The 17,500-nt window shown below is 38.9% G+C and overlaps 2 protein-coding genes across 4 annotated transcripts in view; one reads left to right on the forward strand and one right to left on the reverse strand.

Annotated features, from left to right (window-relative positions):
* Positions 1–8,025, forward strand: part of Vopp1 (VOPP1 WW domain binding protein) — a 91,074-nt gene extending 83,049 nt beyond the window's left edge. The window contains exon 5 of the mRNA XM_021164661.2: positions 5,601–8,025. Coding sequence (XP_021020320.1) covers positions 5,601–5,617 — 17 coding nt within the window. The 3' untranslated portion in view covers positions 5,618–8,025. The remainder of the gene's footprint in view (positions 1–5,600) is intronic.
* Lancl2 (LanC like 2) overlaps positions 1–17,500 on the reverse strand; it is a 39,251-nt gene that overhangs the window by 5,554 nt on the left and 16,197 nt on the right. For all 3 annotated transcript variants that reach the window (XM_021164658.2, XM_029478559.1, XM_021164659.2), the window contains exons 3-7: positions 13,465–13,672; positions 12,526–12,673; positions 11,504–11,650; positions 9,638–9,820; positions 1,741–1,917 (exon numbers count right to left, since the gene is read on the reverse strand). In XM_021164658.2, the coding sequence (XP_021020317.1) occupies positions 1,741–1,917; positions 9,638–9,820; positions 11,504–11,650; positions 12,526–12,673; positions 13,465–13,672 (863 nt within the window). The remainder of the gene's footprint in view (positions 1–1,740; positions 1,918–9,637; positions 9,821–11,503; positions 11,651–12,525; positions 12,674–13,464; positions 13,673–17,500) is intronic.

Here is a 17,500-nt window from a genome sequence, read left to right on the forward strand (position 1 = left end):
AAGAAGAAGAAAGAAGAAAGAAGAAGAAGAAGAAAGAAGAAGAAGAAGAAGAAGAAGAAGAAGAAGAAGAAGAAGAAGAAGAAGAAAGAAGAAAGAAGAAGAAGAAGAAAGAAGAAGAAGAAGAAGAAGAAGAAGAAGAAGAAGAAGAAGAAGAAGAAGAAGAAGAAGAAGAAGAAGAAGAAGAAGAAGAAGAATTGAAGAGGGCTCAAGACATGGCTCAGAGATTAAGAGCACCTGTGCTCTTCCAGAGGACCCTAGCTTGAGTCTAAGCACCCACACCAGGTGGCTCACAAACACCGGAAATGCCATCCTTGATGGGAACTGTCCCCTCTGGTATCTTTGAGCACTTACACTTATATGAAAATTCCTACACACACACACACACACACACACACACACAATTAAGAACATTAAAAATAACTTGGAAAACAATAACTAAAGAAGCCAGTTTGGGTAGCAGTGCTTCCAGGGCTCTGAACTGTACTCTATGGCCAAAACCCACTAGAAGGATGAAAGCTAGAGACCTTTCCTTGCTGGTTTCTTTCGCTGTAGGTTATATTTACCTTAAAACATTGTAGGGACACCTGGAGAAGAGATGCACAATAACTCAACAGCACCCTGTTCCTTCCAAGCACATGTTCCATCTGAATAAAACTCCTTGGCTCTGAACCTGTCTTCAGCCTTGGCCGCTGGCTTCCCCTAGCCTGGGTTACTTATGGAGAACATGCTCAGCATCCCTCTTTTCCTCAGTGTCCTCACATCTACTGCCTTATAACAGTTGCTGGAACAACACTCCAGTGTGGAAAGATCTCAGCTCTTAGCTCGCTACTGTACTGGACGAGTACAATCATGGAGTTTATATTTTTCCAGTTTGAGCCAAGTATAAAGCAAAACGTTCAATAGATGACTGGTAGTATTAAAGACCCTGAAAAATATCATAGTTAAAGTAACACTGGAGAGGCAAAGATTTCCTATGCAACTTGCCCATGGAACGTACATTTTTGGTGAAGGAAATAGGTAATAACAGTTTAGCCTCCATTCTGCTGAGAGGGAAGAACAGTGCTATCTAGTGAAGTATGCCTGAAAGTGGTATAGGATGGGAGGTAGAGAAATAGGAAAGGGTCAAGGCATGCAGACTACAGAAACTCGGGAGACAGGAGGGTAGCTTTGACATGCAGTTTAATGGGAAACCAATGAAGGATTTAACTAGGAACAACTGTAGAAAGTATGAATGTTATATCAATTAATTCTTAAAACATCTTTGGTAGATAATCATTTTCTCCCCTTTTTTTCAAATAAGCAAATTGAGGCTGGAAGAATAAATGTACTTTAAGACAATAAAGCTTTTATATAAGGCAGGTTTGACGTCAAAGATCTGTGACCCTAGAATTTGGAGGTGGAACAGGAAGATCAGTTCACGTTCATGATTTTTCTTGGCAGCAGCAAACTGAGGTCCATCTGTGCTAGCTCAGACTTTTTCTCAAAAACCAACCGAACAAATAAATAAGTGCTGTACTCTGACCAGACAGTATGATTCCAGAACCTGTGCTCTTCAGAGCAACCTTTATGTCTGCTTCCTTCACCTCACAGAGAGACACAGAGGGCCCAAGGACAAGGCTGCGCCAGAAGATACAGATTAACCAGAGCCTGGGAGGAGTAGGTGCAAGGAGGAGGAGGAGTTGTGCTTTTGGAATCTGTTCTGGGAAGTTCAGAAGCCGCGTGGATTAGAGGTATACTCACCTTACAAGCTCGATAGAGATACTTCTTATCCTGTGTCAGGTGATAAAGGGACAAAAAGGAATAGCCATTGCCAGAGGTTCCATGGCAGATTCCATAACCTTTCCGGAGCAGACCTCGCTGCCAAATCACATCGCTGCACTCCATGGCCTCTTTCAAGTATTTTTCCTCCTTAAAAACCTGGAGAGAAAGAAACCGAAAACAGTGTTAGCGAAATGTTTTGCATTAGAGTCAGAAAAATACTTCCCCGTTGATTAAAAAACTATACAGTATGAAACAGATAAGGCATTTGGGTTAAATACACACAAGAACCTCTCCACCTAGTCAGGTCCTTTTCACAGTCTAACTCAGTGAGTCTCCCCTCCACAGATCCTCCTTAATCCACCAGGCCTAGCACTGGTGCCACATCCAGTGTCCAGGCCTACCTAGTCTGGCCACCTGTGCCTATGTGGCAACCAACCTTTAAGCTCCCACCAGAACCTGCCATGCCTGCCTCTGAACCCACATGCCCTTGGCACAACACCTGCAACCTCTTTATCCGCCCAGATCTACCCTATACTCAAGGCTTGAACCAGGGCTCACATCTTACATACCATACCAGTCTACCCTGTTCAACTAACTTCATTCCACCTAACTCATTTTCAACTTTTAAGCACGATCCCACCCTCACATTCTCTCTTCTGCTCCAACTTACTCTATCCATATCAGACACAGAACTAAGAAAAGAGGTCTCCATAACTAGGTCCCATTCGAAAAATTATGAGCAATACAAGAGGTCACACCAGCATCTTCTCTCCAAAACTGTCTAGTGCTGTAGAAATGTTTGCCAAAGAGAAATACCTAGATAAGCCATAGGATACAGATTTAAATGAATAATAAATAGATTTTTTCAAAAAATTAAATGAGTTTAAACAAGGCATAAAAATAAAAACAAAACACTTGCAATACAAACATATATCAAAAAAAAGATTATCCATCCACCATGACTAAGTTGGCTTTATTTTTGAAATCTAAATAGTTCAACATAAATAAGTCAATAAATGTTATAGACAACATAAATTGCCCTAAACCAAAAAAAAAATTATCATCTCAAGATAGAAAAGGTCTTTGACACAATTCAACCTGACTCCATGATAAAAGTCCTAGATAATACAGAACTAGGCGAAACCTCAGTATAATAAGAGCTATATATGAGAAACTCAAGCCAACATCATCCTGAAGAAAAGCTTGAAGCATCCCCCATAAGACAAGAACGAATGGGGATACCCACCATCCCCATTGACTTTCAGTATTGTGCTCCATGCACTAGCTGGAATACATGAAAGTGAAATTAAATAGATACTAATACAAAGACAAGTCAAACTATCCCTACTTGACAGGATATTTATATTAGAGACTCCAAAAGTCTTACTAGAAAATTTAAAAAAACAAAACAAAACAAACAAAAAAAAAACCCAGCAATGTGGCATGATACAGATCAAGTACATAGATCAATGCAATAAATTCTCTCTCTAGACCCAGAGAAATGTCAATGGGTAATATAAAATTTACTAAGTAGTGTGGCTAACAGCAGAGTAGACATGACAAAATAAATAACTGGTGAATATAAAGTTAAATTAATAGAAACTATCCAATCTGAATTACAGAAAAGAAAAAGAAACTCAAATATAAAAGCCTTATAGGGAAACAATGGCCAAGCATTTACAAAGTGAGTGTAGTAAAGAAGGTAAATTTGTGAACTCACAAAGTTCAAGAGGACCACCAACTCAACTCATCCTGGCAGGTAAGGGACCTGCTAACTCCGATCCCAACAGTTTATTATCTGGTCACACTTCTTTAGGTAAGGACCCTAGACACTCACCATCAAATCTGCCTGCTCCCTGCATCACACTCAAAGGTCTTGTGTCCTGTTGTAGGCCTCCACTCTCTAGGTAATTACCCTAGAATCTCATCCCAGAACCACTGTCCTTCAGCTTCACTTCTTCACTTCTGCCCATTCTCAGAGCTCCGTTTCCACATATGAACCGAAGAATCTCACTGATGACTTCATGCACCACGGTTCTCTGAGAACTGAGAGCAACTCCCCCAGACTACTAAAGATTTTTACCTAGAGTTAAGAGATTTTTAACTAGAAGGCCTGCTACTGGGCTTAGAAACTTCTGAGCATCAACACTACATTGTTACCAGACTGAACCCTAAGCCCCATTGAGCTGAACACAATCTGGCAAGTTGGGGTCATTGGAATCAGAGATCCAAACATACAGTTAACAAAGGAGAGGTACAGCAGAATTTGCACCCCAAGAAATACTACTAACAACCTAACTACAGGTCCCATTTCAATAGCACAAGCTACATAAAGAACCAAGAGAATAGATTATCACCATAAAAGCAGTACCCCCATAGTGTTGTAACCTGAAATAAAAGCAACACAGCTAATGTATAAAATAATGATTCAAACACAGCAATAACGTATATGAACAAGGATATCAAAGAAGATATGAACAAATACCAGAATGAAGACTGAAAGCTGTGAGTAGCAAGACAATATAAGACATGAAAATATAGTAAAGAGGATCAAAGAAACATGAAACACCAAATAGACAGAACTGTAAAAGAACCCCCCCTCCCATGTCATCCAATAGTCAAATTTACAGAAGAATGGATGTTGAGAGCTGGAAGAAAGATCATGTTACACAAAATGGTTGCCCTATCAGATCCAATCCATACCCTCATCTTACCTTCTCAAACTCATGGCCTCTAAATAATTATTATTGTTACACACACATATATAAAAATTTTAGTATAATCTGTTCAAGTCATTTAGTGTTGTTCATATGTATGTGTTTAAGGCTGACAGCTTTGATTGGATCACCTATCTGGGGACTCCTCCCAGGAGAAAACTGAAACTCCCTTATTTAGGGTGGGGCCTTGTGAGATTTCCCTATTCGTGATGGTATGTCAACTTGTATTGTCATTTTTCATGTCTTGTTTAGGAGCCCATATTGTTGAGATTTCATGGGTTCAGATTTTCTATCACATATACAACAATTATCCTGTAGCAGTTGTTCTACCACAACTTCATGGTCTTCTCTGAGTATTACATTCAGGGGTTGTACTGCAGATATATATCAGTTGCTGTGGGAAACCCCATAGAGAAAAAATTGTTCTCTGAATTTGAACCAGTTGCATCTTTCTGTAATGGTCAATACTGCAAAAAGATTTTTTTTTCTTTTTCTTTTTTTCTTAATGAGATGAGAACTATACTTGCCTGTGAGTAGAAGAATAAGTATTTAGAATGTGCTTGAAGATTATACTAATTTAGAGAGATGGCAGTTCTCCTCTATGGTCCTTGGCTTCACCAGTTCTGGGTAGTGGGCTAGTTTTACCATGTCAGGTATGAATTCCTTCCTGTGGTAAGTTGCATAAGAACATTTCCTATAGGCACTGGAATCTGAAATATTTGCTCTCCAGTTGGTGGTACAGTTCAGTGAAACTTGGGAGATATGGCCCTGCTATAAAAAAATTCATCACTGGGATATGCTTTGAGGTTTCTAAAGCCACATGGGTTCCTAGTTCACTCTCTGCTTCCTTCTTGCAATTTAAGATGTGAGCCTCCAGTTCTGCTTCAAGCAGTGTAAGTGTTGCTCAATGCCACGCACCCTTGTCATGATAGACTATAAACTCTCTAGAGTCATAAGCCAAAAAACCAGTCACTTCTGTAAGTATAAGCTGCCTTGCTCATGGAATTTTATATAGCAATAGAAAAGTAAACTAATATGAGGCCCCCACTTTTCCTTTCCTCCTCCACTGTGCACCATACTCCTGACTTGGCTTCTCATTATATCTTTTCACAATACTTTCAGAATTAACAGATTCCTAGCCAAGAAAGAAAAGCAAAATCATCCTATTCCTCAAGTGATGCAGATGAAAACTGGTACAAAATCAGATACAACTCCAAGAGAAAACACTGAAAGAGAAGGAAGCAAGAATTCACACAATGGCGAGACTGAGGTTTAAACCGAATCATGGTCATTGGTTCTACTAAATGGAGTTTAACATCCGTAACCTGAAAACTTGGTCATGTTTAAATTGTGGTTGTGGTATGTCTAATAGTCGAATTTATTCTCTCAAAAGAAAAAAGAAAAAGTAAAAGTAAACTGACATAGAAACTAGTTCTAGGTTTATGGGGATATTTCTGTCAAGAACCTGACTATACTGGTTTGATTTTGTTGTTGTTGTTTTGGCTTATTTGTTTGTTTTTAGGAATAATGAAATCTTTGGAACTTTGAACTAGAAAAGTGGTTGAATTCTACAAGCAGGGCTTTTCACGTTGTCCTACCAGGAGACTAAGACTGGAGAGAAAGGAAGATTGTAGCAGGAGGGCCAAAGAGGCTCAGGAAAGAAGCAAGAACTCTAAGAGCAACTAGGCTCCATATATACTAGTGTATCTGGTAGCACCTATCTTGCCTCAGCATGAAGAGGGTCATGAGAAAGGACGAATGGGAGCAGCACTGATTCAATAATAATTCGGAGTTAGTGGTGGTTGCAAGCTGTCAATTCAACCGCTCTTTCTTTGCCCAGGGATTCTCATTTTTCTTCCTTCTCCGTTCTTTTTCCTTCTTTCAACCAGAGAGCCTGAACTCAGACTTTTATTCACTAACGCCACGTCTTCAATGCTTTGACAACTGTTTTTAGAAAACCTTAAATTTATATAAATTGTATGAATCCCAGATCATTAGTTTCAACCATTGCTTTCTCAAAAAACAGAAACTAAACACCAAGCAGAAGCACATTTCCTTACAGTTTTTACACAGCCTGCTCTTCATGGGTAGCTAGGCACAGCTCTTGGGTCTCCTGGTACAGCACACAACAGTCCTTAGTAACTACTTTCATGTAAGAACAGAAAAGTGATGGACTACTTAGGTTGGAATGATTTCTCACAAAGCTTTAAAATTTATGAAAGTAAACCAGCTGGCTCTCTCCGATATCTCTCTAGGCATGGTCATCTCTAATCCTTCAAGTAGTTAGGAGAACAAAGTGCTAACTTTTCTTATGCTTGTACTTCATCTTTTAATGCTCTAATCTTTGTTCCTTGTCCTAGCAATTCCATGGCATCTTCTCCAAAACTGACAACCTCTCTATGAACATTAATTCTCTAGCCCACCATCCTTTTTCTATTAAGCCAGACTCTCCTTCTAATACTATTTGTTTCTAGATCATACACAAGCCTTCCTCCTATAAGATAAACCCATCTATCCATTGCTTGTTTTGTACAGATTCTTTCTTCTTTCTTATACATGCCTTTTCTTCTTAGACCACTTGAACTCTCTGTCATTGATATCCCCAAGTTCACCTGGCTAATTTAATTCAGTCATTGCCCCAGAGAGTATCTGTATCTCCTCATATAATTCCAAGTTGAAGGCCAGGTCTAGCAATGAGCAATTTCCACGAATGACCATGTAGGCCTTTATGGCCTCTGCGGTTATGTTGTCTAGATCCTTTCCCATGGCCCTAAAATGCAAGAAGGTCTGTTCCTCATCCTCCACAGCCTCATGACCTCCTCCATTCCTCATTCTTGAGAACCGAATGTTTCATTTGTTATAGAGTGATTAGCTCCGGGCAATGGGAGAAGTATATGCCCCAGAAAGAGAGATTGAAAGTAAAGTAGAAGAGACAGCAGATCAGCTTCAGGGCAACAGCAACCATCAGCACACACAGGGAATAAAGGCCTGGCGATGACCCAGGGCCAGGGAACTGTGTCACACCTCCCCTTACATAGCCATGCTGGACCTGGCACTATCTGTCTGTCTGTCTATCATCTATTTAATTATATATCATCTGGTATCCATCTACTTACCATCTAACATCCATCTATCTGTTTTCCCCCAGTCTCTCTACCTATTCATCTATATGTATGCACTAGGATATATGTATACACTTGTTTTTTCCTACTTAACTAGCCATTCATAAGTTATTTTGATAAAGAAGCTGTTCGGTCTGCAAAGAAATAGCTTAACTTCTTTTCTGACTTGTGACCCTTTACTTTCTTTTTCTGCTTTATAGTGACTAACACTATAATGAAAAAAGCGGGATAGTGAACAGCTCTCAGTCCTGATTTTTTTTATTTTTGCTTTGTGTTTTTATGGTTTGTTTTATTGTTTGTTTTGAGATAGATTTTCTTTCCATGTAACCCGGGCTGGCCTGGAACTTACTGTGTAGAATTAAATTCACAGAGATCCCCTGACTTCTGGCTCCTGAGTACTGAGATTAAAGGAGTATACCACCATGACCAGCTTGCTCCTGCTTTTAAATTAAGGAATGCTGATACTGGAAGAGCACTGAAATGGTTATCCAATACAAAATGGTCATGCAAATATATCTGTTCTTCATTTTCTAACTAATACCAACTCCTCAGCTGTAACATAATTATCTATCGTAACAATGAATGTTTTCATGTGACAACTTTCTAAAGGACAGAGAAATTGTGCAGTGTGGTCAAGGGATTGCTTTCTGAATTTCATTAGCTTAGCCACTGAAATCTCCTTTGGTATAAAATGGAGGTGATATTAAATAAACAAAAAGATTACTAATAAAAAAAAAGTGGTCAGGCCCAAAACACATATACAAGTAGTGTCATGTAGACTGAACACATTGTTATTTATACACTGGGAAATATACATATATCAATAATTACAGAAAAAGAGGTCAAGGTCATAAATTTGAAAGGAAGCTGGAGATACATTGGAGGGGTTATAGGAAGGAAAAGTGTGTTAGTCAGCGTTTCTATTCCTGCACAAACATCAGGACCAAGAAGCAAGTTGGGGAGGAAAGGGTTTATTCAGCTTACACTTCCATACTGCTATTCATCACCAAGGAAGTCAGGACTGGAACCCAAGCAGGTCAGGAAGCAGGAGCTGATGCAGAGGCTATGGAGGGATGTTTCTTACTGGCTTGCTTCCTCTGGCTTGCTCAGCCTGCTCTCTTATAGAACCCAAGACTACCAGCCCAGAGATGGTCCCACCCACAAGGGGCCTTTCCCCCTTGATCACTAATTGAGAAAATGCCTNACAGTTGNATCTCATGGAGGCATTTCCTCAACTGAAGCTCCTTTCTCTGTGATAACTCCAGCTGTGTCAAGTTGACACAAAACTAGCCAGTACAAGAAGAAAGGGATAAAATAATGTTATTTTATAATCTCTCTCCCTCCCCTCTCATTTAAATAAATAAGTCAGATTTGTGGGATATGCTTGTAATCCTGTGCTGGAAAGGTGGAGAAACACTGATCCCCAGAGCTCAGCAGCAGTGAGAAATCCAGAAAAAGTGAGATGACTGGTTCCAGAGGACCATATCCAAGGCTAACTACTGGCTCTCAATACATGGACACACGTGTGTACACAAGCATACGTGATCACACAATGCACACAACTGAGCAGATAAATAATTAAAATAGAAAGTGGAAAGTGAGGTGGGGAGATGGGTTAGTAGTTAAAGCATGAGTCCTGGAGTTCAGACCCCCAGGATCTATGTGAAGCTGCTAAGACGGTGCACATCTGCAGTCTCACCATTCCTTCCCAGAGACAGGAAGCAGAGAAAAGAAACTCCTCGGAAGCACAATGGCCAACAAAACCATACTAGACCTTGCTCAAACATGATGGAAGGCAAAGACCAAACCTGAATGCTGCCCCTGAGTCCATATGCATGACTTGGCACATGTCTACTCACTCTAACAGAGATGAAAATTTAAAACCAGTTTTCAGTGTACAATTGAAGAAGCAACATGAAAGCATGAGAACAATGACTGTCTGGAAGGAAGCTCAGGATAAGAGAGGAGCACAAACCTGGAACACCTGTAATTTAGGAGCACTAACCTGGTATGCCTGTGATATAGAGAAGCACTAACCTGGTATGCCTGTAAGAGCATGTGGATGACTCCTGGAGCACCATGGCACCAGTGGACCAATCGATCTGTTTCATTGCTTAATGATGATGGATAATTTCCAGATCGGAATTTTTTATGGCGCACATAATCAATGCTGGGTTTCACCATTTCAGTTAAGGTTTCTTGGTCCACTTTTGCTTCTGGCTTTAAAACACAAAAAAGGAAAACAATTTATTTTTCTGATTTTTTTAAAAAACTATTATAGCATGGCCCTCAGAGAAGCTGCTGATCCCAGAGAAATAGTATGAAGGCTCCCGAAAATGAGGATGGTTCCTCTTCCTGTTACCCCTTTGCACTTGAAATAATGTATGTATATAGTACATTCTTCATGTGTCTGAACTGAAGGTTTTCAATAGATCACAAAGACTTTGGGAACTGAGAGGAGTCCAGAGTGAGAGCCCAGTGACACAGGAACAACAACAACACATTATTAAATCAGTGTTTCCAAAAGGAGAGTGTGGTCTCATCTTTGGGGTAGAGGCTGTATTGCCCCACTGTGAGAGAGAAGTGGAAGTGTCTGAAGCGCAACATAGTGATGCCATGTGCCGTGTAGAATGTCCTCCCTTTGCTCTCTTTTTTTGTTTGTTTGTTTTTTTGTTTTGGGGGAGGGGGGTTTCGAAACAGGGTTTCTCTGTATCACCCTGACTATCCTGGAACTCACTTTGTAGACCAGGCTAGCCTCGAACTCAGAAATCCGCCTGCCTCTGCCTCCCGAGTGCTGGGATTAAAGGCGTGCTCTCTTCTAAGCCAGGCTTTCTCTGCTCAAAACAGATGGTTTCTGTTTGTCAAGTCCCAATTCCTTTTGTGGCTAATAGGAATTACTGGAAGGAAGAGTCTAACAGATTCAAATGCTCCTTAGAGAGGTTTGAAGAAGCCCCTTCCTCTCCTACACTGGCTTCATCTCAACTCACATATACACCTGGTGCAGAGACTGTGGTACATGTCACTTACACTCCCCCAGTTCTATACCGTGCAGGAGAAACAGTCTCTTGCTCCTCAGCCATCTCTGTGTGGTTTGCTCTCCTACATTTTTTAAACTTATTTTCAATTCATATCTTTTCATTTTGAGTTCCTATATGTCTCCAAGTTCTTTCCAAAGAACTAGAATTCCTGTTCTTGTTCTGTATTTTTGAAAAAAAAAAATTGTAAGAAAGCTTTGTCTTTGTAGGGGTACTACAAAAATGAGCTTTCATTTTCCAAATGTAATTAGAAATATTTTCATATAGACTCTACTGACAGCCTTCTAACTGACAACCAAGAACTGAGATAACCCCAGGACATGTAGTAGGGCACAGAAGCTACAAGTTGTGGTGTGGCACAGAGGATAAATACACAGAGTTCTCACCCCAGCCTCAGCACACCATTTAGCCACCTCTGTAAAGGGAGCAAGCCAGCTCTGTCACACTACTTAGCTATGTCTGCAAAAGCTGGCATGTTTCTAAAAACAGCAGTTACTAAACAGCGCTTCTATGTATTTCATCTTAAAAGCAAAGAAGTAAAGGTCACATGATTAGTATGTCTCTTAAAGAACAAAACCAACCTAAGCATGTAAATCACACAACCTCCATTAAGGAGTTCCTACTTCCATTAGAAGGATCAGAGCAGAAGGAAGCTGTGGGTGATAAGCAACTATTCTGGTACAAACTATACACAGAATGTACTTTTAGGAATTCACTGAAGTAAAGCCAAGTTAATTATCTGTGAGTCAAATAGGAACCTTTAATTCAGCCTACTTGAACTCTATGAAGAATTTAATCCCCCATTCATATGGTCTAATATATTGTGATATGGTCACTATATTCATTATTCCAGACAATTGTCACATACCTGCATTAGCATGTAGTAGATGCCAGCCATACCATGGGCTGCTCCAACATATTGTTTTCTGTGCCACTGATAGAGCAGGGGGCAGCGCTCAGATTTCCTTTCTTCCCTTGATAGACTCTTTCCCGACTCAATAATAGCACTGACTACCTACAGAGACAAGGAGACATCGGAAATCAGACAAAGTTACAAGCACCTTCATCTACTCTAATTAACAGTGTGTGGGAGAATGCAGATTATTAAATAAAAGAAATGGAAGCAGCCATTATCTAACAATTGCTTTTATTTAATAAATTCAGACAGAGAGAAATCAGGAAATAAAGCCTAAGGAGAAAAACATGTAAGAAGTCTACCTATGGAATTCAAGTTCTTAGTATAAAAAGTTGACTAAATTCTATGGTCTTCCTATTAAAAACTATCCTAAACTTCTTACTTGCTTCAGAGCTATAACAGTTTTCCTAAAAGACAGCAATTACATCCCCAAGACAGAGTACACACACTAGCTTTGTTGATGAGGGAGGAGCTATGTGGTCTTCTGTGTTATGGATCAATGTCTAGAACAACTATGTGGCAAAGACTCACTTCACTTTACATGGGATCTGGCCTTCTAGCCAGTCATCTAAGTTTTTAGAATGAGATGCAAGCAAACACGAGGTGGGCATCATGTAAACAGATCCCTGACAAAGGAAGCTGTTTCCTTTCCTTTTCCAGGCAGGCTAAGGGAGCCAAGCTATATTTGGTTATGAGGGTAAGGGCATATGTAGAGATCAGGAGAACAAAATGAAAGAGTATGCACATCAAATCACAGTCATCTCATCCTGAGGTTTTGAAGTGGAACATAACTTAACCAATAAAGTTCATAGATTTTTTTAAAGACCTTTGATAAGATACATACCTGTTTCTAAAAAAAACATTTTATGAGATGCCTGTAAAGAATTACTCTCACCTAGAAGCAGAGGCTGGGTGATAATATAACTACATGCTAACAGTTTCGAGTACCGGAAAGTCCAGTAGGCCCACAATACCTCTTTAATAGCTGTCTCACCAACAGTGCCAGGGCCAATCTCTGTGTTCAGGTACAGTAAGGCATACAGGTATCCTGCCCGTCCATACAGCAGTTCATCAGGAAGCTCTGACTCTTGACAGACAATAGTTCTATGCATCTGTAGAAGTCTAACCAACAAGACATATCTCAGAAAATTTCTAAAAATCTCTCAAGTTCATAAAACAATCAAAACCTCTCTCTATATATTGATTCCTGTTTCAAATAATAACTTAAGAATACAAATATATGGGATGGGTATATAGGTCAGTATTAAAAGTATAGGAGATCCTGAACTGAATCTCCAGCTTTGAAAAAGATTTTTTTCAGCCCAAACTTTCTACCTTTCTATTACTCTAAATCATATAGTGAAAACAGAGTACATACTTTAAAATCTAGTGTTAGAAGCGAGTGATATAAAATGTATGTAAAGATGGAGCCGAGATGTGGTTACTACCTAGGCAAGGCTAAGTCTCTCAATCTTTCAACAACGTCAAATGTCTGCACGTGTCAGATACTCTACTAGATCCAAAGATGGGACTTTGTTTTCTACTTGTTTGAGAAGAATATAAACTGCCCACTGTAGAAACCTTCACAGTCCATCATTCCCTCATTACCATAACTAAGAGCTAAAGATTGAACTCAGGATTAGTTATTCTCAAGCTATTTTCATGGACGTGCACTTGCTTTCATACACTGAAGACAACCAAAAATTGTTTAGAAATGAATATCAAAGTTCCACTGAAATTAAGACACACTCATGTACGTACAGAAAAAGTACACATGGTCCCACTACTAAACTAACATACTTCACTTTTCAGAGAGACCTGTTTGCAATAGCAGATTAGAAAATACTTTAATTGTTGAACATCTTTGCACAGTAATTCTTCAACAAAATATTTGGAGATGTTTTAAAACTCACTTTGTGATGCATTCCTGGGACTCACATTCACTTTTGAGTTTATGATATATCACAGCTCCCACAGCAAGGGGCCCAGCATCTCCACAAAGGAAAGTGACTCTGCGACCACTCAAATTTCGGAGTGTTCTCTTCACGTAATCCAGGGATCGAAGCAGGTATGTCTGGTCACCAGTGACCCGGTACAGCTGCAGGTACAAAAGTGCTATGCCTGGAATGATCCCCACCCCACAAAGAAAAGCATTACTATCTTCAGTTGTACCCTCAGGGAGTTATTTTATAATTACACAAACATCTACTAACATTCTGTATTTTGAAATGGACAACATAAAACAATAACGAGAAAAAGTATAATTTATTCCAGAAAACTGAAAATGCTGAAAATAAAAAGACCCAAATATTAGGGTGGGAAAAAAAAAACAAGAAACAGGTTGAAATTTATCATGGGTTAACTAACCTGATATAGTATGTCCACATTTTACTGTTAGAGAAAAAGGACACAAGACACACTGCGGCTCCTGTCACTCACTCCCTATTCCCATTCACACCAGTCCAGCCTCAATCTTCTCTTTATCTCAAACTAATATAACTCTTTCCTTATGCTTCTTCTCAAATAATTTCATTCTATGTGATACCAGAGTAAATGATTACTTTTCTGGACTTTATGCCTACATTCTAATTTTCTACAATTTTTCATTTTGTTTTCCTTTCCTCATTAAGCAATCGAGCATATAACCAGTGATTCAGATCCCCACTTAGGGAGTACCACATGATGTCGCAGAACAGGGACAGCAGGAGCAGCCTGTGACCAACCTCTTTGTATATATAGAAATAAAAATCCAAAGCCAGGTGTAGTGGCTCAGCATGTGGCTGATGGACACAGCAGAGTCAAGAGTTCAAAGACATTCTCAACTATATGACACTGACCCTAAGGCCAGAATGGGATACTCTGAGACTCTCTATCAATGTCTTCCCTCACCAAAGATAAGAACCAGGAACTTTACTGAGAGCTCTTTGCAGCAACCCTTTAGAAAATGATTTGCTTTGAGAGCATATTTTAACTCCTGAGTTATGTGCTCCGTTTTCTGAACAATAACTCTGCCTGCTCTCCTAGAGGCCACAGCAGTACCAGGGTCCCTAGATAAGACCCTGTCCTATGCCCAATGCCTGCCAACTTTCCCTAGAGCACAGACAATAGCAGTGAACTGCACCTCATCCCCTGGGCTCCATTTTCAGGCTCACAACTTCAGCTGCTTTACTAAAGGTGACAACAGTACCAGGGACCCAAGAGGCCACACTGGTTCTAAGGACCTCAGAAGCAACCTTGGCACCCAAACCACTAGAGGTCACACAGGCCACAAAATAAACAAACAAATAAATAAAATAAAATAAAAGGCCAGCAGAAGCACACTACCAGACTTGAAGAATCACTGGTCATTGGAATTTCTGGTCACTCAGGTCACAAGATCAGAAAAGAAATAGAAACTAAGAGGGAAAACATCCAAAAAAAACCAAAAAACAAAAAAACACCCATCTAACAAAGACAAAAATTAGGAATAAGCCCCTGAACCTATAATAACTCCCAAAAGGCAGATTACTAGAAGTCAGCATGAGAATGCAACCAACAACAGCCAGAGCAATATGGCACCACAAGAACTTAGCTATCCTACAGCAAGCCCTAGATATTCCAACACAGCTGAAGGGACAAGAAAATTCTATCCTAAATAAATCCATAATAGAGGCCCTTAAAGAGGGAATGAATAAATTCCCTTAAAGAAATACCAAAAAATTACAAGCAAACAGGTAATGAAAATGAATAAAACTGTTCAAGACCTGAAAATGGGAATAGAAGAAATAAAGAAAAAAAGAGGGAATCCTGGAGACATAAAATCTAGGTAAAACAACAGTAAGACATATACAAAAGCATCGCTTATAGAATACAAAATCTCAGGTTTAGACAGTACAATAGAAGTGATAGGTACATCATTAAAGAAAATGTTAAAACTAAAAAGTACTTGACGTTAAACTTCCAGAAAATATGGGACAGTATGAAAAGAACAAACCTACAAATAAATAGGAATAGAAGAAGATGAAACCCAGCTCAAACACCCAACAAATATTGTCAATAAAACCATAGAAGAAAATTTCCCTAATCTAAGAAAAGAGATATTTATAAATGTACAAGAAACTTACAGAACCATATAGATTGAAACAAATAAGAAAACCTTATGCCACATATCAATCAAAGCACTAAATGTATAGAACAAAGAAAAATATTAAAAGCTGTAAGGGGAAAAGGGCAAATACCATATAAAGGCAGACCTTTAGAATTACACCTGACATCTCAACAAAGACTCTAAAGCCAGAATGGCCTGGACAGAGGTCAAGAAGACTCTATGATACCACAGATAGATGTCAGCTCAGACAACTATACCCAACAAAACTTTGAATCACCTTAGGTGGAAAAAACAAGATATTCCATGACAAAATCGAATTAAAACAATATCTATCCAAAATCTAATCCTACAGAATATATTAGAAAGAAATTTCCAACCCAAGAAGGTTAAACACAGGAAATAAATAATTTCACACCAGAAAAAGGGAAACACATACATGTGCACAAACACAGAAACACCTACACCACCAGCACCATGACCAACATCAAAATAACAGGAATTAACAAGCATTGGTCATTAAAACTCAATATCAATGGACTCAGTTCCCCCCAAAAAAGATATAGGCTAACAGAATGGATGTGAAAACAGGATCCATCATTCTGCTACATTCAAGAAACACATCTCAACATCAAAGATAGAAATTACATCAGAATAGAGGACTGGAAAAAGATTTTCCAAGAAAATGCACCCAAGAAGCAAGCTGGTGTACCTATTTTAATATCTAACAAAAAAGATATTCAACCAAAATTAAACAAAAGAGATGGAGAAGGACATTTCAAACACATCAAAGGAAAACTCTACCAAGAGGATGTTTCAATTCTGGATAAACTTGACCCAAATGCAAGGGCACCAACATTTGTAAAAGAAGGGTTACTAAAACTTAAATCACGCATCAAACCCCACACATTTATAGTGGGAGACTTCAACACCCAACTCTCACCAATAGACAGGTCAACCAGATAGAAACGAAACATAGAAATAATGGAACTAACAAACATTATGACTCAAATAGATTATCTACAGAGCATTTCACCCAAACTCAAAAGAATATATCCTCATGGAACCTTCTCAAAAATGGACCATATACTTGATTACAAAGTAAGTCTCAACAAATACAAGAAGACAGAAATAACCCCCTGTATCTTATCAGACAACCACGGATTAAAGCTGGACTATATTAATAGAAACAACAGAAAGCCCACAAACTCATGTCAACTGAACAACTCTTTACTGAATGACTACCAGGTCAAGACAGAAATAAAGAAGTCTAAAATTCAATGAAAATGAATGCATAATATACCCATACTTATGAGACACAATGAAAGCGATGCTAAGAAGGAAGTTCATAGCATTAAGGGCCTTCATGAAGAAATTAGTGAGATCTCATACTAGCAACTTCTCAGAACACCCAAAAGATCTAGAATAAAAACAATAACTCAAGAGGAGTTGAGGGTGGGAAATAACCAATCTGAGGGAGGTCTGAAATCAATAAAATAAAAACAAAGAACAATACAAGGACTCAATGAAACAAAAAATTGGTTCTTAAGAAAATCAATTAGATAGACAAATCCTTAGCCAAACTAACTAAAAGGTAGAGAGAGAATCACACATCCAAATTAACAAACTCAGAGTGAAAAGGGGGACATAACAATAGATACTATTGTAATGTGGTAAATCCAAGGAATCATTAAGTCTTACTTCAAAAGCCTGTACTCCACAATATTGGAAAATCTAAATGAAATGGACAATTTTCTTGAAAATACCACTTACCAAAGTGAAATCAAGATCAGATATCCAATTTAAACAGATCTATTGCTAAGCAAGTAGAAGCAGTCATTAGAAGTCTCTCAACAACAACAACA

This window comes from Mus caroli, chromosome 6, assembly GCF_900094665.2.
Source record: "Mus caroli chromosome 6, CAROLI_EIJ_v1.1, whole genome shotgun sequence".
In the NCBI taxonomy this organism is placed as follows: Eukaryota; Metazoa; Chordata; class Mammalia; order Rodentia; family Muridae; genus Mus; species Mus caroli.